The 24,148-nt window shown below is 39.8% G+C and overlaps 1 protein-coding gene across 1 annotated transcript in view; it reads right to left on the bottom strand.

Moving 5' to 3' along the window:
• The window catches only part of LOC126272776 (ubiquitin-conjugating enzyme E2 T-like), a 61,177-nt gene that overhangs the window by 15,660 nt on the left and 21,369 nt on the right, over window positions 1-24,148 (bottom strand). Inside the window, exon 3 of the mRNA XM_049975921.1 lies at window positions 19,824-20,019. Coding sequence (XP_049831878.1) covers window positions 19,824-20,019 — 196 coding nt within the window. The remainder of the gene's footprint in view (window positions 1-19,823; window positions 20,020-24,148) is intronic.

The raw sequence follows: 24,148 nt of genomic DNA, 5'->3' as shown, positions 1-24,148 counted from the left end.
ATCGGTTGCGAAAGCTAGTAATTCTGTGTGTGTGTTTGTGTGTTTTGTTCATGTGCCTGTCTGCCGGCGCTTTCCCGCTTGGTAAGTCTTGGAATATATATACACTCCTGGAAATTGAAATAAGAACACCGTGAATTCATTGTCCCAGGAAGGGGAAACTTTATTGACATTTTCCTGGGGTCAGATACATCACATGATCACACTGGCAGAACCACAGGCACATAGACACAGGCAACAGAGCATGCACAATGTCGACACTAGTACAGTGTATTACACCTTTCGCAGCAATGCAGGCTGCAATTCTCCCATGGAGACGGCTTGACATGCCATTTCCACCTGCCGCCTCAGTTGGACCAGCGCTCGTGCTGGACGTGCAGACCGCGTGAGACGACGCTTCATCCAGTCCCAAACATGCTCAATGGGGGACAGATCAGGAGACCTTACTGGCCAGGGTAGTTGACTTACACCTTCTAGAGCACGTTGGGTCGCACAGGATGCATGCGGACGTGCATTGTCCTGTTGGAACAGCAAGTTCCCTTGCCGGTCTAGGAATGGTAGAACGATGGGTTCGATGACGGTTTGGATGTACCGTGCACTATTCAGTGTCCCCTCGACGATCACCAGAGGTGTACGGCCAGTGTAGGAGATCGCTCCCCACACCATAATGCCGGGTGTTGGCCCTGTGTGCCTCGGTCGTATACAGTCCAGATTGTGGCGCTCACCTGCACGGCACCAAACACACATACGACCATCATTGGCACCAAGACAGAAGCGACTCTCATCGCTGAAGACGACACGTCTCCATTCGTCCCTCCATTCACGCCTGTCGCAACACCACTGGAGGCGGGCTGCATGATGTTGGGGCGTCAGCGGAAGACGGCCTGACGGTGTGCGGGACCGTAACCCAGCTTCATGGAGACGGTTGCGAATGGTCCTCGCCGATACCCCAGGAGCAACAGTGTCCCTAATTTGCTGGGAAGTGGCGGTGCGGTCCCCTACGGCACTGCGTAGGATCCTACGGTCTTGGCGTGCATCCGTGCGTCGCTACGGTCCGGTCCCAGGTCGACGGGCAAGTGCACCTTCCGCCGACCACTGGCGACAACATCGATGTACTGTGGAGACCTCATGCCCCACGTGTTGAGCAATTCGGCGGTACATCCACCCGGCCTCCCGCATGCCCACTATACGCCCTGGCTCAAAGTCCATCAACGACACTTACTGTTCACGTCCACACTGTCGCGGCATGCTACCAGTGTTAAAGACTGCGATGGAGCTCCGTATGCCACGGCAAACTGGCTGACACCGACGGCGGCGGTGCACAAATGCTGCGCAGCTTATGCCATTCGACGGCCAACACTGCGGTTCCTGGTGTGTCCATTGTGCCGTGCGTGTGATCATTGCTTGTACAGCCCTCTCGCAGTGTCCGGAGCAAGTATGGTGGGTCTGACACACCGGTGTCAATGTGTTCTTTTTCCCATTTCCAGGAATATATATATATATATATATATATATATATATATATATATATATATATATATATATATATAAAGAAACTTCCACATGGGAAAAATATATTAAAAACAAAGATTCCAAGACTTACCAAGCGGGAAAGCGCCGGCAGACAGGCACAATGAACAAAACACACAAACACACACACAGAATTACTAGCTTTCGCAACCGATGGTTGCTTTTTCAGGAAGGAGAGGGAAAGACGAAAGGATGTGGGTTTTAAGGGAGAGGGTAAGGAGTCATTCCAATCCCGGGAGCGGAAAGACTTCCCTTAGGGGAAAAAAAGGACAGGTGTACACTCGCGCACGCACACACACGCGCACACACACACACACACACACACACACACACACACACACACACATCCGCACATACACAGACACAAGCAGACATATTTAAAGGCAAAGAGTAAAAAGTAAGGGCAGAGATGTCAGTCGAGGCGGAAGTACAGAGGCAAAGAAGTTGTTGAAAGACAGGTGAGGTATGAGCGGCGGCAACTAGAAATTAGCGGAGGTTGAGGCCTGGCAGATATCGAGAAGAGAGGATATACTGAAGGGCGAGTTCCCATCTCCGGAGTTCGGATAGGTTGGTGTTGGTGGGAAGTATCCAGATAACTCGGACGTTGTAACACTGTGCCAAGATGTGCTGGCCGTGCACCAAGGCATGTTTAGCCACAGGGTGATCCTCATTACCAACAAACACTGTCTGCCTGTGTCCATTCATGCGAATGGACAGTTTTTGCTGGTCATTCCCACATAGAAAGCGTCACAGTGCAGGCAGGTCAGTTGGTAAATCACGTGGGTGCTTTCACGTATGGCTCTCCCTTTGATCGTGTACACCTTCCGGGTTACAGGACTGGAGTAGGTGGTGGTTGGAGGGTGCATAGGACAGGTTTTACACCGGGGGCGGTTGCAAGGGTAGGAGCCAGAGGGTAGGGAAGGTGGTTTGGGGATTTCATAGGGATGAACCAAGAGGTTACGAAGGTTAGGTGGACGGCGGAAAGACACTCTTGGTGGAGTGGGGAGGATTTCATGAAGGATGGATCTCATTTTGGGGCAGGATTTTAGGAAGTCGTATCCCTGCTGGAGAGCCACATTCAAGGTCTGATCCAGTCCCGGGAAGTATTCTGTCACAAGTGGGGCACTTTTGGGGTTCTTCTGTGTGAGGTTCTGGGTTTGAGGGGATGAGGAAGTGGCTCTGGTTGTCTGCTTCTGTACCAGGTCGGGAGGGTAGTTGCGGGATGCGAAAGCTGTTTTCAGGTTGCTGGTGTAATGGTCGAGGGATTCAGGACTGGAGCAGATTCGTTTGCCACGAAAGCCTAGGCTGTAGGGAAGGGACCGTTTGATTTGGAATGGGTGGCAGCTGTCATAATGGAGGTACTGTTGCTTGTTGGTGAGTTTGATGTGGACGGAAGTGTGAAGATGGCCATTGGAAGATGGAGGTCAATGTCTAGGAAAGTGGCATGGGATTTGGAGTAGGACCAGGTGAATCTGATGGAACCAAAGGAGTTGAAGTTGGAGAGGAAATTCTGGAGTTGTTCTTCGCTGTGAGTCCAGATCATGAAGATGTCATCAATAAATCTGTACCAAACTTTGGGTTGGCAGGCTTGGGTAACCAAGAAGGCTTCCTCTAAGCGACCCATAAATAGGTTGGCATACGAGGGGACCATCCTGGTACCCATGGCTGTTCCCTTTAATTGTTGGTATGTCTGGCCTACAAAAGTGAAGAAGTTGTGGGTCAGGATGAAGCTGGCTAAGGCAACGAGGAAAGAGGTTTTAGGTAGGGTGGCAGGTGATCGGCGTGAAAGGAAGTGCTCCATTGCAGCGAGGCCCTGGACGTGCGGGATATTCGTGTATAGGGATGTGGCATCAATGGTTACAAGGATGGTTTCCGGGGGTAACAGACTGGGTACGGATTCCAGGCGATCGAGAAAGTGATTGGTGTCTTTGATGAAGGATGGGAGACTGCATGTAATGGGTTGAAGGTGTTGATCCACGTAGGCAGAGATACGTTCTGTGGGGGCTTGGTAACCAGCTACAATGGGGCGGCCAGGATGTTTGGGTTTGTGAATTTTAGGAAGTAGGTAGAAGGTAGGAGTGCGAGGTGTTGGTGGGGTCAGGAGTTTGATGGAGTCAGGTGAAAGGTTTTGTAGGGGGCTTAAGGTTCTGAGGATTCCTTGAAGTTCCGCCTGGACATCAGGAATGGGATTACCTTGGCAAACTTTGTATGTAGAGTTGTCTGAAAGCTGACGCAGTCCCTCAGCCACATACTCCCGACGATAAAGTACCAAGGTCGTGGAACCCTTGTCAGCCGGAAGAATGATGATGGATCGGTCAGCTTTCAGATCACGGATAGCCTGGGCTTCGGCTATGGTGATGTTAGGAATAGGATTAAGGTTTTTCAAAAAAGATTGAGAGGCAAGGCTGGAAGTGAGAAATTCCTGGAAGGTTTGGAGAGGGTGATTTTGAGGAAGAGGAGGTGGGTCCCACTGAGATGGAGGACGGAACTGTTGCAGGCCGGGTTCAATTTGGATAGTGTCTTGGGGAGTTGGATAATTAGGAGTGGGATCAGGATTATTTTTCTTCGTGGGAAAGTGATATTTCCAGCAGAGACTACGAGTGTAGGACAGTAGATCTTTGACAAGGGCAGTTTGGTTCGAGTGACATCTCTGCCCTTACTCTTTGCCTTTAAATATGTCTGCTTGTGTTTGTGTATGTGCGGATGGGTGTGTGTGTGTGTGTGTGTGTGTGTGTGTGTGTGTGTGTGTGTGTGTGTGTGTGTTTTATTCCATGTGCCTATCTACCGGCGCTTTCCCGCTTGGTAAGTCTTGGAATCTTTGTTTAGTGCTTCGAGAATTTCTGCGTAAATTCTAGAACCACTTGGTCTTCCTCCAGTTCAAACACACTATATTTTAAATAGAAGTGTGAGAGAGATGAATCCGACCTACTGCGCATTGTGTGTAGGTTTAAAAAAAGTCATGAGCAACACATGGATGCAGCAGCCGTCAAGTACCTGCTGTATGATCCAGAAAGTTTCAGTGTACATGTGATGATTGTTAAGAGCAAATGAAGTAATGCAATTAGACTTTTAAGTAATTCATGAGTTGGACTTGCTAGAAGCAAGACATGTTTGTATTTTCTGGTGGTTATTAAACCAACCCTGTTATAAATGTATCTTAACAGAGTATGATGTTTGACGACTTGGTTGACTCGCACGAGTTCGAATATTTATATGAGAAATGGTGAATTTGTTTCTTGTGGAAGTTGAGATATACCATGACCGAACTAAAAGTATTCTTTGAGTACCAAATTATTTCAAGAGTAAAGAGAGAATCTGATAAATTCCCTCAACCAGCATTATTCTTCAGAGAAGTAGTTTTTGGAGATCAATATGGCCAGCTTTCCAGAGACAAAGATCGGTTGTGCATACCAAATAAGTCTACTTGTGGGAGAGAGGTGGGAAGTTTGCAAACCAGCTCCACGTTAGGACGTAGCGACCACGACAGGACCCAAAAAAATGGTAATTCGAGACGAAAACGAGAAAAGTGGATGTTACATGTTGCCATAGCAACCGAGTATAAAAAGATGAGAAAATTGTTACGAGAAACTTTATTTAGCCCAGAAATCAAATGAAAAGGAAAATTTGTGAATGTAGCAAAGGGAAAGATGTAGGGAAGTAATAACATTAAAAGAATGGATAGAAGACCTCGACGTATTAGACTAAGAAGAGATACGACGAGAATGATTCAACTAAAAAAATCCAGTGTGGGGAATATACAGCTCACACACATCGCGGCGACGCCGACTCAGAAACCAGCAACCGATGGCACTTGCACCAGTTGCTGTTCACCGGTGCTGATTCCACAGCTGCTCACCGATGAAGCCTGAAACTCTATGCCAGGTTCTGGCGGATTCCGGTGATTAAGGGTGGCAGTGTGGTACTGGGGTGCAAGACTCTCACACCCCCTTGGCTATCAAACTTACTTGGAGTTGCTTCGCCGCCCTTCTTTTCAGGATACTGGCTGTGATATCCTGCACAACTTCTTCTCCAAAGATAAGATGCTACTCTGGAGGATTTTTTATACTTTTAAAATAACTCTGTACACTCAAGAATACTTTGGACTCAATCTCACTGTATTTTCATCACACACAACAGTTTTCATAAAACTAAAACTTTTTTGTAAGCACGACACCTTCCAGTCCGCCACAAACCATCTCATTCATTTTTCCATAAACAGAGTCTATCTGTCCAGACCTTATGAAAGTTAGAGAGAGAAAGAATAAGTACTTGTCTCTTCTCTTCTTTTAACATCATTCAAATGTTCACCCAATAATATCTCACGGAGTACAGCGTGTTTATTCCTTGAGCTGGACGTGTAACTTCTTAGGCAGGCTTGGTGACTACCTGCCTGCGCCGATCATCCGTCTGATACATGTCCGACCTGCACACACATAATTGTGGGGTAGTAGACACAGTTCTACTCTACTACATATCCCTCCCCTTAGCTCGAACACACGATATTTTGAACATGTTTGTCATGTACATCAATATTGTATTCATACAATATTACTTTGTGTTTCCATCAATTTACATAACATTTTTCTAGCCATCGGGTACATTATATACCTCTCTTTCCTTTTCCATGTTAATACCGTTATAATCATGGACCTTTTGATCAATGTAAACTTTGTAAGGACAAGAATCTTTCTGTTCCTTTTCCAATAGTAAATTCCAAGCGTGCATTGCCAAGTGTATGCTGCTGTTTGCTCTTACTTCATGTACTACTTTTACTAAGCATGGATTTATTCAATACCTTTTACAATCTGGTGAAGTCTGAGTAAATAAAGGTGTTCTTTTCAACAAATATAACTTCACACAAACATAATAATGCAAGTGGAAATGAGAATTCAAACTTACCAGAATAGTCTCTAAAAATGTGTGACTTTTGTCATGATACTGTCCTTTTCCTTTAGGCATAGTACCTATACCTTACATACGGATTGATACTATGAAAGCACTTCCTCCTTCCGTTTTGGTAGGTACGCCTCTTTAAACGAATTCCTAATATACTATGGTACAAGTCAATCCCCTTCTTGGTGCCCCTGCCCACACAGTATAGGTCAGCCTTTCTTGGGTCTGCCTACCAGCCCTTTTCCATGCAATCAAGCTGGGTGCACCCTCCTTCTCCTTCCTGAGTAGACTCCATAGTCCATTGGCCTACCATACATCTTTATATACCATAGAATTCAAATACCTCTTAGAGAAATTATCATCCAACTTCACTCCTTACATTTGCTTCTCAATACTTCCTTTAACCCTTAAAGTCCTCCATTACTCTTCCAGTCCTATGTTCCTACACTTGGAAATATTGTTTAAAATATATATACATACTCCTACATAACTCTGCTTGTCTCTTTATCCTAAAATTCGTCAGAATAGTCGTTAGACACCACTTCTGTCCACTTAAGTATACGATGTAGCATAACAAACCACAATATGTTCCTCCTCCTCTAATGTACACATACTAGTGTAATACTGTCATCATAACCATAAATACTCTTAGCTCTTCATATATAAATATATCCCTGTACATACCTTTATATGATGTGGAACCGTCACCTCACATAACCAGGTGTGCATACCTATCACTATGTGCACACTTTTCTCCCTCCAACACATGACAGTTCAGTTTACTGTACCCTTCCTGTTTGTGTCTTTGTGTTTCATTGTATGCGTATGGGTAGCTGTGTAGCCTGATTCTTTGGCCAGCTTATGGAAAATAAGTTGAACGTTATAGAAAACCACGGAAATTGAGAAGGGCTTCAGCGATGTCAGATCCCATGTATCTGACATTAACCTCACTTGATTATTCATGAACCAATATTTCTCATTAAATTCTGTGTGAAAGTCTCCCTACAATGAAGTAATTACCACTTTATTAGGAAACACAAAATTAAGTACAGTTATTCCGTTTTCCACTCTGTCATGGACAAGTTTGATTTCTTTGTCCATAAACTTGTTAGCATCATTAGGATTGGAAAAAGCAACAGTCTAAACATTTCCGGTGATTATACTCTCAGTAATTTCTCGATCTACAATTATCTCAAATGGTTCCACCAGACAACTTTTTTATATTGTCAAAGTTGGCTAGTTTTTCTTTAAAATTTTGTTCTACATTGTTTATTCGCAAACTGACAGTTTGGATACTAACACCTGGAATTTTCGATTGAATAATCAATATTAATTCCTTAGGTCAATCTGTGCTCTGTTTTAAGATATTCATTTCTGTCTTACAGAATTACATTTAACATTGCATACATTTTCACAAGATTCTAATTGTTCCATAAGACTGGGTTCTTTATTATTACATTTAGCATCAAATTTAGTTTCCAAAGCAATCGTGCCTTCGCACAGAGTACTCGATTCTTTATTCTGAGGGCCTACTTTGACGCACAATGAATCTATGTTTGTTGTTTGGCTTTTTCAAATTTCATTCGGAGCATGTAACTTAGAACTTACAGAGTCTAACTCTTTACTTAGAGTTGCACTTAAAACTTTAGTCTGGTCTTTTATAGTTTCAGTTTGTGTATCTATTTTATTACCTACTGTGTGTATCAAGTCTAGGGTTTTCTTGAAATGACCATCTAACTTAGCATTTAACTGAGTGTTCACCGCATCTCACTTCAGCCTTAGTCCCTTAATAAAATTTGCTACTTCAGCCCAGCTTGATATTGAGGAAAAATGAAATAAGGTATAAACCGAAATCAATGAAAAATTGGAATTATTTGAAAATGTATGTATCATTAAGTTCGATGCTGTAAAGGCAGAGATTAGATACAGTAAGAGAAAGCATTGATAATCAAGAGAAGTTGATACCAATTATCCAATCCCAAATTGCAGGCACGAATACATGAGTAGATACTGTGGAAAGAAATTTCAGAGAGAAACTAGCAAACTCCTACATTATAAATATAAATACTTTGGAGGAGCAGGTGGAGGAAATTATAGATCGGAAAGTCACAGAGAGAATAACATCCGGGAATGCATCGCTTATGACTTCTTCCTAATTTACTGATACCAGGAAGAGAACAAACGAATTCTGGAGAAAAGTAAAACTTATCCAGGAACAACGTTGTGTAAACTAGTGAAATGGTGATTGTTCTTTGTGGTGATTGTTTTGCAGTTGGGAGACTTTCAAACTAAATTTAACGAGAAGTACTGGTCTGCACTTGCTCAAGTGAAGTTGATATCAAATCCATGGGACCCAGGCAGAGTCCTCTGTCTCCCAAAGACATTAACGTTCTGTGTTAATGGGTGGAGTGACGACCGTCGGATCCCGAGTTGTTTTCGGTGTTTCTTCTGTAATAATTTTCCTGCACCGAATTCCCCATAACTCCTACGCTATTCTATTATCCCACACTTAGAGGTTCTCGTAAAAACCATACCAGTGAGAATTTGTTATTACATCACCCAAAATTGCTCCTGGTATGAACTGCGTTGAGCCCACTGGGAATTTTGACTGCATTGTCCTCTGTTATTCCAGGGGTGTCACTACCTGTCTTCATGACTCCTCCCAGCTTGCCCCAACTTATCCTGACTTTACTAGGCGGTGACATGAGGTGGCAGTTGGTACACATATTATCCCTGAAATAAATCTGCCTAGCCAGCCATTCTCTCCTGCGGTTTCGATTGTAATGTCAACAGCGGCTAACACTTCTCCACGTATAGTTAAGATTTTATTCTTAACTGAAGGCTGGGTGAAATCAATGTTATTAAATTTGTATATTCTATTAATATGAATCATAATTACAATGACTCCAAAAATGGTTTCTTGAAAGCTGCCTGGTAACCCTTTTTTCGTCACATAGTTCTACATAAGTGGGAGAACCACACCTGGCACATAACTTTCAAAATAATTTCTGAAATCATGAGAATACCATTCTCACACTGAATGTAAGAAAAACAAGTTAAAGTCACTGAAACATATTTTTCTTAGTAAACTGAATGGAATATTGTATTTGAAGAAAACACAATATTGTGTGACTAATTAAATGACTGTGATAATGGAATATATAATTTTATACTTGGTATAGAATATTTTATACCGTATTTACTCGAATCTAAGCCGCACCTTTAAATGAGACTCGAAATCAAGGAAAAATAATTTTCCTGAATCTAAGCCACTCCTGAAATTTGAGACTCGAAATTCAAGAGGAGAGAGAAGTTTTAGGCTGCACCTGCAAATCAAAACAAAGTTGGTCCATTGTAATACGAGACACAATTTAGGTTGAATGAATGATGATACAGCTACAGTAGTTTGGTTCGAGACATAAGCTTAGCAGTTGAGCTTTACCAGGTAGCCATTGCTATGCGTCAGGCGCTCCGTCCCTATTTATATGGATACCCTTCCTTTTTCACGTGCTTCGTCTGGTTTGAATTTATTGCTTATTTTTCTTTGATCTGATAAGTGCCATTCTCTTTGTTATAGGTGTTTACGTCACTCTAAGCTGAAGATGCATTACTGTGCTGTGTCATGCATTGTTTGTCGCATTCTAATAATGAGTGTTTACGGCTGACACCACTCGTGTCACTTTTGTGTTGCTACCGCTGCTATAGAGAGAGGAATTGTCTCATTAGCAAAACAATGGCAAGAAACTGCTATTTGTTGTTACTTACACTGTTGTTTTCTTTGAAAATGATCAACAAGAACACAATAATAGACTGCGTATGATAGAAGATGTTCTGGACGAAAGTTTAGCGAAAATTTTTCTCTGTTTGAAAATCTTTGCAGACGCCTCTTTCGTGCATTACATTCTGCACAGAAATTAGAGTCATCTTAGATTTAAAAATCTAGTCAATTACCGTGCTTCATTTCTGACTGTATCACTATTACGCACAAGAATAATACAAATATAAACATGACATGACACGTATATTCTTCCGCATTTGCTGTTGTCTCACGCTAGTTTCGTAGTTTATTAGGCAGACAGGATTTAAATGAGATAGCAGCAAACACGAAAGAATACATGGCATAATAAATACATTCTTCTACCTTTTCTTTTTACTTATTTACTGACACAGAGGTTTTGGTGCCAGTATTTATCTTTGTGCCCGCAAAGCATGCCTGTGTAGTGCTACATATATTCGACGGCAAAGTTAGTTGTGGCGGCACCTACCAACATTTTTCAGAACTTCCGCTTACTCTGCACTCGATTCTAAGCCGCAGGTGGTTTTTTGGAATACAAAAACCAGAAAAAAAGTGCGGCTTGGATTCGAGTAAATACGGTACCTTTTATGAGATGCGACATAGACGGGAGGGTTTGTATCGATGTCAAAAGGGGGTGGGTAGTGTAGGTAAAAGCACAATTTACACTAACACATGAATCATGACTAACACACATCATAACTCTTGAACGACCCTCGCAAACAAGTGTGCCTGATTCTTCACTATTTACTATTTCCATAGGGTTGCTAAGATTTTCTTTGGGGCACCTCAAGGGTGAAGGTGGGAATGTCCATTCTGTAGGAGACTATTTAACACCATACATCCTCCGGCTTCTCACTCATGTACCGGAGAGGTAGGGATCCTGGTGCAGGAGGGTGTGAAGCGTTTCCTGTCTTTGGGGCTGTCTTCTTTCTCTTCTTCGATTTTAGCAACCATGTTTACCTTTTTTCCTTTCTTACTTCTTGCTTGAGGACCTATCTATTTTTCACTCTTTCCATATTCATCTACTTCTATTGCAGAAGTCCTTCCTAGTTTCCATGGTTTCCAATAACATACAACTTATCTTCAGATAAGAAGGCCAAATAATCAGACTACACAAAAACACTTCAGCATACACTCAAAGAAGTATGAATACACAGACAATGAAGTTACAGATTAAAAGGATGTAAGAACAGCCAAGGGCTGTAGAGGAAAACGATGTGTGTACATCTGGAAAGATGCACACCTTGTTTTTTCAGTTCTACATCATTCCTTTTTCCTTTCAGTCTTATCTTGTATATACATACATGTATAATAAAAGTGTGTGTGTGTGTATTATATAATGGTAGCAATCAACTCGCGAGAGGAGATAGGAGAAGGAGAGCATGTGGAATAATTGTAAAACAGTGATAGGCAAGGCTGGAGTTAATAGTGATAATCATTTAAGAAAAGTCAAGGTAGAAACACACTGATGAAGTGATAAGTCATGGAGTAGCGGGGCTTGATCATTATGTGTAGACATAGTATCTACCATGAGTTGAATAATATGTGTAGACTTAGTAACTACAAAGATTATAGAAGTTGAGAAGTGAAAGAGGAATCTAGGATATTAGAGGAAGTACTAAGAAGTGAAAGTGAAGTGTAAAAATAAGAGTGTAATTTTATCAGGAAGTATTTAATTATACCGTACATAAAGATATATACTAGGGCAATTAATCATGAGGTCTACTCATAAAGGATGTGGGGGGACGTACCCAGCATTTGCTAAGGATATAGGACAGGTGTACCTACATAGAGACAGGACAACCGATGGCCTGATGAATAAGGATGTTTTATAAAGGGGCGTACCTACTAGAACAGAAGGAGGAAGTGCACACATAGGGTCAAACCACATGTAAGGTATGGGTACTGATCCAAGGGGAAAAGGACAGTATCGTGACAGAAGTCACACATTTAATAGGAATTATTTTGGTAAGTTTGAATTCAATATACCCCTAGCTTTATTAAGTTTTAAGTGAGTTTACAAGGGTCGAAAAGTACACTTCAGTTGCCCAGAGTTCCTCCAGACTACAAACTTCTATAAATAAATTAATGATAGGGTCAGGCCATGATATTGTATGCCACAAGTACTGAAATTCAAATCACCATAAAACTTTGTGCTATTTTGTTCAGAAAACTATGTAGTTTCATATGCTATAGTCCTTTCCCTTTTTAAAAAAATCATTAGTGTGATTTTTTTTCTCAGACATTAGAAAAGGTAAAATATTTTCTGTTATGGAAGGACATTTCATTTTCATTATTTGTATCACACACATTGATGATCCTGTGACAAAAACTATGTGGGCACCTAAGTTAGCCTAACAGGATTATTATTAAAAGAAGGAATTTGGTATGTTTATCAACGACATGAAATTTCCCCCAAAATTGCAAATATCTTTCCGTAGCAAATTGTTGACATAATTTCAATATAAAATATAATGAACAGTTAATATAAAATTTTCTTTTCCATGACTTCCTAATATAAGAGTATTTAATAAACCTTTTACGGAAGGACATTTTTTGTTACGGAAGGACATGTGTTATATTTGTCTATTTGAGTTTCCCTCTAAAAATGAAACCAGCCACTCACAGCATGTCTTTAAATAGCTAGCCAATGAAACAATTCTGTCAGATGTTTTCCCCCCAGTTTCTGTTCTCTTTCTCCATTGTTGTATATGTTTCAAGTGGCTGTTCATGTTGGAAGTGTAAATTTGCTGGTTATAAAGGTTATAAACAATTTGAAGGTAAGTATTAGTTTAATGTAAAGAAAGTTAGTTCATTTATGCATAAGCCTGGAACATTTTTTCGAATAAGCCTGAGTGAAGAATGTAGGCTATAATTCCACGTGCTATATAATAAGTGTTTCAAATATTTACATGCTGAGGCATCTTGTTAATATTTTTAGTATTTATCTGACAACTTCCAAATATTTTGATAATTTTTAACAGCGAAGGAATACCGTAGCCTACTCTGCAAAGACTAGGTGACATTGTTATGAAATTTTTGGAAATGTAATGTAAATTCAATTGCTTCTTTGGTTCACTTATAAACTTAACAGGTTTCTTGAATATATGTGCAGGTGTGATGGCCAAAACTGGTTTCGAGCATGCTAAGGAATGCAGAAAACGAAAAATGAATGATCCGGGAACAGCAGAAATGTATCATCAAAAAGATCGTGAGAGAAAGAAAGCAAAATGACAGAAGTTAATAGCTGAGGGAACGATAGGTCATTTACGAAAATATGAAAAAGAAAATAAAAAGATGCAACAGGCCCTTGGTTATCAAACCATTGCAAATCCAACATTAAAAAAGTCACCTAGAACGTTAGGTAAAGCTGGCGGTAGGATCAAGAGGTGTCTCCCAAAATCACCTTCCAAGCATCCCGAAGTTCTTGGAAAACTCGTCAAATCCTTTTCACCTCAAAAACGTAATAACTTTTTTGAAGTTGCTGACTTTATTGCTAGGAATGTAAAACCAAAACAATCAGTATTTCAAAGAAAGAAAAAGAAGGGATTCTCTGCCAAATCACACAATACAGAAGGTGATACAATTTTATGAAAGGGATGACATAAGCTGGCAGTGCCCTGGCAGAAAGGAATTCATTTCTATTACACGTGGTAAAGACTACAGGCAAGAGAGATTTTTGTTATACAATATTAAAGTAATTTATGAACTTGTTTGCAAAGAGTATGGGGAGTTACCCATTGAACTGTCAAAATTTAAACAATTAAGACTAAAGCATGTTAGGTACCTATAACACTAAGAGATGGAGAAGTTTGTGTCTGCCCTTATGAAAATGTTGCTATGTTATTAAGGTCTTTGAACAAGCCTGTGCCAAGCATACCAAAAAGTTTGGATGAAGTACTTGAGAAAAGTTTGTGATTCCACCAATATCGGCTGTATAGACAGGAATTGTGAAGAGTGTGACACTTCAAATCTTGACAGCTATTTTGAAGAGATTTAAACGAAAGAATAACTTTTTATAAATGGTGTCTAGAAGGAGGTCGTAAAAAGAAGCAAGAAATGCAAACAAAGTTGTCAGAAGCAAAGGCACAACTTTATTTACAGTTACAGACTTTGACCAGGCATGTTTACAATGCACGTAGGCAGCACTCAGAGTTGCGCATGTTAAAACGTGTCCTTCCCGAAACAGACATTGTTGTACTAGAGATTTTCTCAGAAAACTTTCCGATAAAACATCACTCTGAGGTCACTGGTGTTCACACAGTGTGTCTATTTTTACAGCCATTGTGTATTACAAGTGTCCTGAACTGAAGCATATAAACTACTGTGTTGTATCTGATTCTTTAGAACATAGTAAGGACAGTGTCTATGCTTTCAATCAGGCAATTTTAGCACATCTGAAAACAAAAGTTGGGTTTCCAATTTCACATGTCCATTACTTTAGTGATGGAGCTGCAAGTCAGTTCAAAAGCCAGTTGTCTGTTATCTTCTTTTTCATGAAGATTTTGGTGTAACAGCTGATTGAAGTTACTTCGAAACAGCTCATGGCAAGGGTCCACATGATGGCATCTGAGGAGAACTGAAGAGTGTCATTTTTCGTTCCATACTCCAGAAAAAAAAAATAGTAGTAAATAATGCAGAAGAATTTGCAACAGCTGCAAAAAATCTTGCCAAAAGTATTATTGTGATTTACATTCCAGAGTCAAGACTGAAGCAGTAAAGAAAGTGTTGGAAAGCCGATTAAATAACTGTTTGCCTATAAGTGGCCTTTGAAAATACCATTTTGCACAACCCTCTTCTGATAAAAAACACATCACACTTTTGTAAAATTCTCTGTTTTTTTCTGGGTAGCATAGTAGTGGAAGGACCTACAAACTTATTCAGAGTGCAAATGATTTCAAGCAGCAGCAGAACCAAGTAGTTCAAAGCAAGTTAACAAATGATTCAGTCTTGTCTAATGGATCATTTTTACTTTGCCAAGTGTTTAGTGATACAGCTGTTGTATAGAGGTATGCATGCATTATTCAGAAGTTTCATGCTGATAAAGACATTTATGAAGTGATGGGAATGAAGTCAACAGATAATACTAAAAAGACATTTAAAATTGTCCAGAATGATGTCTTTAATGTTTCTCCTGCTGACATTATTTCTGTGTTAAGTGAATATTAACAGTAGTTCTGAAAGGCTTGCTTATAAATTTTCAGATCCTGTTGATGTTTATGAACAATAACTAAATTAAAGTTTTTTTCCTGGTACTTTCTTAAAAACACAAAAAAAAGAAATATCTCAGCAACATTACTCATGCCTTCTTAAGCAAAGCAGTTATGCCTAAGTATATAATTTTTCAATTATTTTGAAGTTTATTAGCAATTTTCCAGAGTTACTTTATTAAACGTAAAGGGTACTTTCTCAGAACAGTGTTTTAAATTACGTATGTACAAAGTCTATATTTTACTAACAATAATTTCACTTTCCTATGCTACATAATTTTCATTTCTGTGATAAATCAATATGTAACTTGCATGATAGCATTTATTGCTATAAACTTCAATAAATAACAATATATTTTGTGTTAAGTGAAATTTGTATAGCTGGGAAAAAACGCCCTTCCATAACACTGCAGCTACTCACTTTCTTGGATGCAGCATTTAATCTAAGAGCTAAACAAAACTATTATGCCCTTATTTATACAGGGTGTTACAAAAAAGGTACGGCCAAACTTTCAGGAAACATTCCTCACACACAAATAAAGAAAAGATGTTATGTGGACATGTGTCCGGAAACACTTAATTTCCATGTTTAGAGCTCATTTTAGTTTCGTCAGTATGTACTGTACTTCCTCGATTCACCGCCAGTTGGCCCAATTGAAAGAAGGTAATGTTGACTTCAGCGCTTGTGTTGAAATGCGACTCATTGCTCTACAGTACTAGCATCAAGCACATCAGTATGTAGCATCAACAGGTTAGTGTTCATCAAGAACGTGGTTTTGCAGTCAGTGCAATGTTTACAATTCGGAGTTGGCAGATGCCCATTTGATGTATAGATTAGCATAGGGCAATAGCTGTGGCGCAGTAAGTTTGTATCGAGACAGATTTCCAGAATGAAGGAGTTCCGACAGGAAGACGTTTGAAGCAATTGATCGGCGTCTTAGGGAGCATGGAACATTCCAGCCTATGACTCGCGACTGGGGTTACCTAGAACGACGAGGACACCTGCAATGGACAAGGCAATTCTTCGTGCAGTTGACGATAAACCTAATGTCAGCATCAGAGAAGTTGCTGCTCTACAAGGTAATGTTGACCAAGTCACTGTATGGAGAGTGCTACAGGAGAACCAGTTGTTTCCGTACCATGTACAACGTGTGCAGGCACTATCAGCAGCTGATTGCCCTCCACGGGGACACTTCTGTGAATGGTTCATCCAACAATGTGTCAATCCTCATTTCAGTGCAAATGTTCTCTTTATGGATGAGGCTTCATTCCAACGTGATCAAATTGTAAAGTTTCACAATCAACATGTGTGGGCTGACGAGAATCCACATGCAATTGTGCAATCATGTCATCAACACAAATTTTCTGTGAACGTTTGAGCAGGCATTGTTGGTGATGTCTTGATTGGGCCCCATGTTCTTCCACCTATGCTCAATGGAGCACGTTATCATGATTTCATATGGGATACTCTACCTGTGCTGCTAGAACATGCGCCTTTACAAGTACGACACAACATGTGGCTCATGCAAAATGGAGCTCCTGTACATTTCAGTCGAAGTGTTTGTACGCTTCTCAACAACTGATTCAGTGACCGATGGATTGGTAGAGGTGGACCAATTCCACGTCATCCACGCTCTCCTGACCTCAACCCTCTTGACTTTCATTTATGGGGGCATTTGAAAGCTCATGTCTACGCCGCCCCGGTACCAAATGTAGAGACTCTTTGTGCTCGTGTTGTTGACGGCTGTGATACAATACGCCATTCTCCAAGGCTGCATCAGCGCATCAGGGATTCCATGCGACAGAGGGTGGATGCATGTATCCTCGCTAACGGAGGACATTTTGAACATTTCCTGTAACAATGTGTTTGAAGTCACACTGGTACGTTCTGTTGCTGTGTGTTTCATTCAATGATTAATGTGATTTGAAGAGACGTAATAAAATGAGTGCTAACATGGAAAGTAAGTGTTTCCAGACACATGTCCACATAACATATTTTCTTTCTTTGTGTGTGAGGAATGTTTCCTGAAAGTTTGGCCGTACCCTTTTGTAATACCCTGTATACTAAACATATGCAGTTAACCAATTCAAAAATTTGCTAAGTGAAACATGAACATCAGAGCAGGAATTAATCTTTATATTCAAGTATCAAGAAAGCTGTGCTTTTTCTTGTCCTTCGGTAATGATCAGGAAAATAATTAATATTGAAAATATATAAACATAATACTACTATTTAAATACATAAAAAAATCCTGTTGCTTGTAACAGTTCGCAGAATATATACTGTGCCCTAGTTTCCCATTTCTAATTTAAGTTTTTTACCCAGATTTCACAGAAAAGTGTTCTTCCGTAACAAAAAAACAGCACGGCCTGACCTCTACTAAAACGTACCAAGGAAAAAATAGTACAAGGAATCAGAATAAAGTACTCAAGTGTCATGAACAACTGGAATTTATAATTGGACAAAGATGGGGGTGGGCAATGGTCCTCACGATTTTTTAGATATTGGAAGAGATAAGGCCAACACTGACTGACATATTCACATTTTATAATTAAAGTAAAATGAAAAAAAAATAAGGAATAGCTACATAATAAGAATAAGGGTATTTAGGGTTATTAAAAGAACACGGTATACTGTTGAAATATTAATTATTATTATATGTGATATAAATGTACATAATGATGATATATAAAATATCACGTGTTCAATCTGAGAGGGGGAAATACGTAGTGCTTCGAGAATTTCCGCATAAATTCTAGAACCACTTGGCCTTCCTCCATCTTGAACACACTATATTTTAAATAGAAGTGTGAGAGAGACGAATCCAACCTACTGTGCATTGCATGTTTGTGTGTGTAGGTCTAGAAACAGTCACGAACAAAACGTGGACGCGGCAGCCGACAAGTATCTGCTGTATGAACCATGGAGTTTCAGTGTATGTGTAGAGAAGAGCCTGTGCTATTCTTTGCTGGTTTAGTGACTGTGATGATTGTTAAGAACAAATGAAGAAATGCGATTAGACTTTTAAGTAATTCATGTATTGGACTTGCTAGAAGCAAGAAATGTTCATATTTTCTGGTGGTTATTAAACCAACCCTGTTATAAATGCATCTTAATAGAGTATGATGTATGACGACTTCGCAGACTCGCACGAGTTCGAATATTTATATAAGAAATGGTGAATTTGTTTTTTGTGGAAGTTGAAATATACCATGACCGAACTAAAAGTATTCTTTGAGTACCTAATTACTTCAAGAGTAAAGAGAGAGACTGATAAATTCCCTTAACCAGCATTATTCTTCAGAGAAGAAGTTTTTGGAGATCGACGTGTCCAGCTTTCCAGAGACGAAGATCGGCTGTGCATACCCAGTAAGTCAACCTGTGGGGGAGAGGTGGCAAGTTTGCAAACCAGCTCCTCATTGCTTCTTGTCATCTAAAGCGTTAGAACATTAGCACATATTATCAGCAACAAATGATACTGAAAAATGTTTTGAAATTTCCCAAGAATATCATTTTACGAACACATGGCAAAATTTTCAACAGTCTGTTATGAACAGAAATTATAGATATGGCCATCCCCACAACTGGTACTTCTAGTACTCAAAAATTGTGTTTTTTCAAGGTTTTCTCAGGAACTGCCCATTAACAAACAGTGATTTTATAAGCCAGCTAAGGTCTATCCTAGACCATTCCTAATGCAAGAGAGACAAGCGGTTTGGTCAATTTGCCTCTTCTGGAGAAAGTGAACAATGTTTAAATTTTGCCCCTGTACTGTAGGATAGCTACAGTATATCAATTCTTTCGATAGATAAACAAATGGTTGGTAGATCGAGGGTTATCCAAAACAGCTGATACCTTGGCTCTGCAATCAACAAAATCTGAGATATGACCCCCAAAAAAATCAACTTTTTGCACGCAGTTTCTGGGACATATTGATCCAGTGCACTGTCATACATGGGCAGAATGCATTTGTGAAGATCTGCTTAGTATTTAACAAGATGCTCTATTTATTCTATATTTCATCCCCATCAGCATTTTTGTCTCTCACCAATATTCCCGAAATTGTAATACGTTTAAATTTTGTCAAACCTTCTTTAAAATACCAATAAAATTGGGGTCGTTATATTTGGAGATGCAGCTCACACACTCATCTTGCCCCGGGCCCTGTCCTGGCTCCCAGTGGCCCTGATGATTATTACTGTTACTCTGAACAACAGTAATGTAAGTTTTCACATTAGTTCATTAAAAAAAACTGCCAATACATGCAGTGTAAATTACTTGGTATCTATATAATGCCAGTAGTACTCAGAGAGAATAAAATCTTGGTAGTACGAGGGTTCATTTAATAACTAAGCAAAGATAAATCAATAAGAAATTAATCAAAGCAAGCACTTACAATTTCTGCCACAAGAGGGTCACTAGGATTTGGCTCAGCCAATAGAAGTCGTATGCTCATCAGAAGGTATGATAATGTAATGGTAGCTTTCCATTTCCCAACTTTCAACAGGTCCAGACATATTCGACCACCAGAATCAATATTTGGATGATAAATGGGTGTTAGGAACTTCACTTGGGGTGGTTCAAATGGATATCTGAAATTGAAAATGTATTCAGCCACAAAGTTGAATTTTATATGAGATACTAACAAAACTAAACTACAAAAAAGTGAAAATCATATGGTAATATATTCCATAGTAGTATCTAATTATCACCCCCACCCCAAGTTACTCTTCAGATACCCAACAGCACATTTAAAATGCAACTTGTAGCATGGCAGTGGGTTGGACTAAACCTTTCATTTTGCCTCACTACACCTTTTTACAACTTCTTGCTTAACAACCAAATAAATAAAGGTTATTTATGAAAAGGTAGTGTGACTTACTAATAATTTTTATTTCTTAGTTATCTGTATCTACATAGTGTTCTAGTCTGCAATTCTGTCTCAAATTATGTTTACTCAGTTTAATTTTTCTTTGGACCACTTAACCTCTTTTCTAACACCTTCTTTTGCTCTGCTGTAGTATAATGTGCAATTCTTTCACCATTTGGCAATTGTTCTACTTCAGTAACTGTTCTTTTGTGATGGGAGACTATTTTTTCATGCTCAGACCATCTGTCTGTCTTAGGATACTGTTTTTCCCTGCAACTGGCTTAATTACACTGTTCATTCTTTTGCAGACCCCTTCTGCTCATGAATGTTCTTCATGTGTGTTCTGCAAATAGTTTTTTCCCCATTCACACCTTTCTTTGTATTGATATTGTTTTTCTGCCTGTAGAGATCTTCTCTCATTTCCTTGTGGTAGTATTTGCTTTCCTGTGATATTAATGGTACACTGAAAGACATCTTTGCAAGGCTACACTATCTTACGTCATCCAAGGAACTCTTGACTTCCTTTCATCATTATTCATCATTACGCGACTTTCTTAAAGTTTTCTGTGATTTTCTTAATCTTCAGTTTTTGAGGGTACAGAATTTTTGTTTAATTTATGTCAAGATGTTTCCATAAGTGTTAGAGGTGTGGAGTGTTCTGTATCCTAACCATCTTTAAATGAGAAAGCATGTAATGTTTATGACATTTGAATGCAGCTTAAAAGTGTAATTTTTAGGTATATTTTTTGTGTTATTCTGCAATTAAAATTAGTTTGTGACTGATGTTTTAGCAAGTGAGTGGTAGGGGCCAGCTGCCCACCAATCATAGTTCTTTGTCACACACCACGTGCTCACTATGTTGTCTGTTCTATAGGTGCCTTGTGAAGTGTGTGTGGCTGCATGCCAGGAACTATCCCCCCCCCTGCCTCTGCAATCTGTCAATTACAAAGTAATTTTAATCAGAGTATAGTACTGCCTCCTTTTTCACCCAATACCACCCGGACTGGAACAACTGAAACACATTCTTCACCAGGGCTGTGATTACCTATCACGGAGTGCCCTGGAATGAGGGACACCCTACCCGAGACCATTCTCATCATTCCTAAAGTGGTTTTCTGTCAACTGTCCATCCTTCACAAAATCCTAGTCCTTCCCTACGCCAATCCCAATTCCAAACCCTTGCTACAAGGATCATATCCCTGTGGAAGACCCATGTGCAACATCTGCCAATCTACCCATCCAGCACTCCTTATTCTAGTCCTGTCACAGGCTTATCCTAGTCCATCAGAGTTCAGGCTATCTTCAAGTGTGGCCATGTCATATACCAGCTCTGCTGCAATCCTTGCACAGCTTTGTATTGGTATGACTATCAACCAGCTGTCAACCAGGATGAATGGCCACCACGAAACTGCGGCCATGAACAAATTGGACTGCCCTGTGGCACAACATTCACCTTTGATTTCAATGGGTGCTTAAAGAGGGAATTAATTGTTAAATTTGCCTTGGAAAACATATTTGTGCAATTTTAAGCTGATTCTATGATCATGTGAAGTAATGTTGTGACTTTGCTGTGCTTTGGAACTAATGAGCAAATACCGGGAATCATGTTATGAATATTAACAGTAGACTGGCTCCAGAAATCATTTTACTAATTATGTGATTAGCGAAATAAAACAAAATTAAATGGCATCCTAACATTTTATGATCTTTATTATGCTTAGCATTTAAACCTACCCACTTGTCACATTATTATGCATTTTCATTAAAGCTTGTAACTGACGGAAAAGAAACCAGTAGTTCGAATATCCATTCTCCTCTCTACTGTGGCAGTGTTACACCATCCTTCAATAATTCTCACTTTACCCATTCATTTCACTTCAAGTTCTCTAACTACATGTTTAAGGGTTCTAGGATACCACATTCCAGTCCACAGAACACCACAACTGTTTTTTTTCTGACGACATCCTCCCGAGTTATTTCTCACTGCAAATCCAAATGGTGGAATTAACACACGAAGATGCCATCATCATTAAATCACATGGTAGAGCTGCATGTCCTCGGGCATTATAATGACTGTTGTTTCTCCCAGATTTCAGCTGTCAGCTTAAACACAGCAAACCAATGTTACAAAGTTAAATAAGTTACTCTCTCAGAAAGTTGCCCCTTTTGGGGGATCATATGTTAGTCTGACTTCTCAGACAGAGATATGATGTTGACTTACATGCATAGCGTGGCTACCTGTACTATTGAAGCAAGCAAGCCACTTCACCACAGCAAGGTCCACATATATTTTTCAAATAATTGTGCGAATGTGTGTGTGTGTGTGTGTGTGTGTGTGTGTGTGTGTGTGTGTGTGTGTGTAGAACAGGCGTTGTGTTTCTTAAAAGAACTAGCTTCTAATTATGGGCATTCCATCTGTCATGAAGTAAACCTACTTCATCTGTATTTGGATTTTTATAAATGGAGGTAATGCTTGTTGTAACTACAAGTAAGTAATCTTTGAATTTAGTTGCCAGTGATTTCAATCTGTCATTTCTACCCAGCTTAATTAATTAATATAGGAAGATTTTACAATGCTGACAATATTGGAGTTCAAACTCTTGAACAAACCTTGTCCTTTGAATTAGGTACAGCTCTCCACTGTTGTGCGGTATTTAGTCAGGATAACATCTTACACTTCTTCCTCTCCAGCAGATGAAAGATGATAGTGTAAAAACATTGTTTACATAGTAACTCAGTAGAGAAGTTCCAACTGCGAGTCCTTTGATTTGATATACTTGCAGATATGATGGGAGAAGTGTGAACACAGGACATCAGTAAACTATGATGGAGATCGAGCATCCTCACTAGCTGTGGTGGTGCCTATACTTTGGCACCAAGGCTTGACACTGATATGGAAGGCACAGAACAAGAGATGCTACTGACAATGAAACCATCTACAAACTATTGAAATAAGTTTAAGAGAAACATCAGTCCATTCTGTTCTGTTCTAAGAGTCTGTTCAGAGACAATGTTCTGATCTAAGTAGTAATAAGATGTTTGTACATTCACTGTGGAAAATGTTTCTATATATTGAAGATGTAACACAGAGGAGTAACTGAAAGATGTTTACATCATTCAGTATCTTGAACAGTTCGAAGCTCTCTTCCAGCCCTCAACCCTCAACAGAAGGTGAAAAAGTCACATGGCATGCCAGGCCCACAACATCAAAAACATCGAGTAACACGGCCGTACAAGAAAATAATTTAGGTAAAAAAAAGTATCAAAAACAGCATCAAGCTGATAGATCTTTTGGAAAGCAACATGTCTTCTTGGCTCATTCCAGTTACGAAACAGCGACATTACATTCTGTGGCAATTCGAAAATGTCTGCGTAAATTCTAGAACCACTGAGCCTTCCACCGTCTCAAGCACACAATATTTTAGATGTGAGTGGGAAAAAGGAACCCTATCTATTTCGCGTCACTGTGTGTGTGCGCGCGCGCGCATGCGCAGGTCTGAAGTTAGTCGTGAGAAGACTGTAGACACGGGTCGAACAGCACCGACAAGTACTTCGATCCATGGAAGTCGTAGTGAAAGCACACGGTAGAACCATGGAACTTCTGTATTATTCTATGCTGTTTTGTAATTGGGACTATTGCTAGTGACAAAACAACAGTTGAGTGGGGAAAGACTTTTAAGTAACTCTTAACACAGACTTGATAGAGCCAAGACATGTTTATGATTTCTGTGGTTGTTAAACCAACTCTGTTGTAAATGTATCTTAATTGTGTCAAACATGAGAAAACACGGGTGACCTACATGAAGTCTAATATTTATGTGAGAAATGGTAATTTTGTTCTTTGTGGAAGT

This window comes from Schistocerca gregaria, chromosome 5, assembly GCF_023897955.1.
Source record: "Schistocerca gregaria isolate iqSchGreg1 chromosome 5, iqSchGreg1.2, whole genome shotgun sequence".
NCBI lineage: Eukaryota > Metazoa > Arthropoda > Insecta > Orthoptera > Acrididae > Schistocerca > Schistocerca gregaria.
This window is presented reverse-complemented; position numbering and strand designations above follow the sequence as displayed.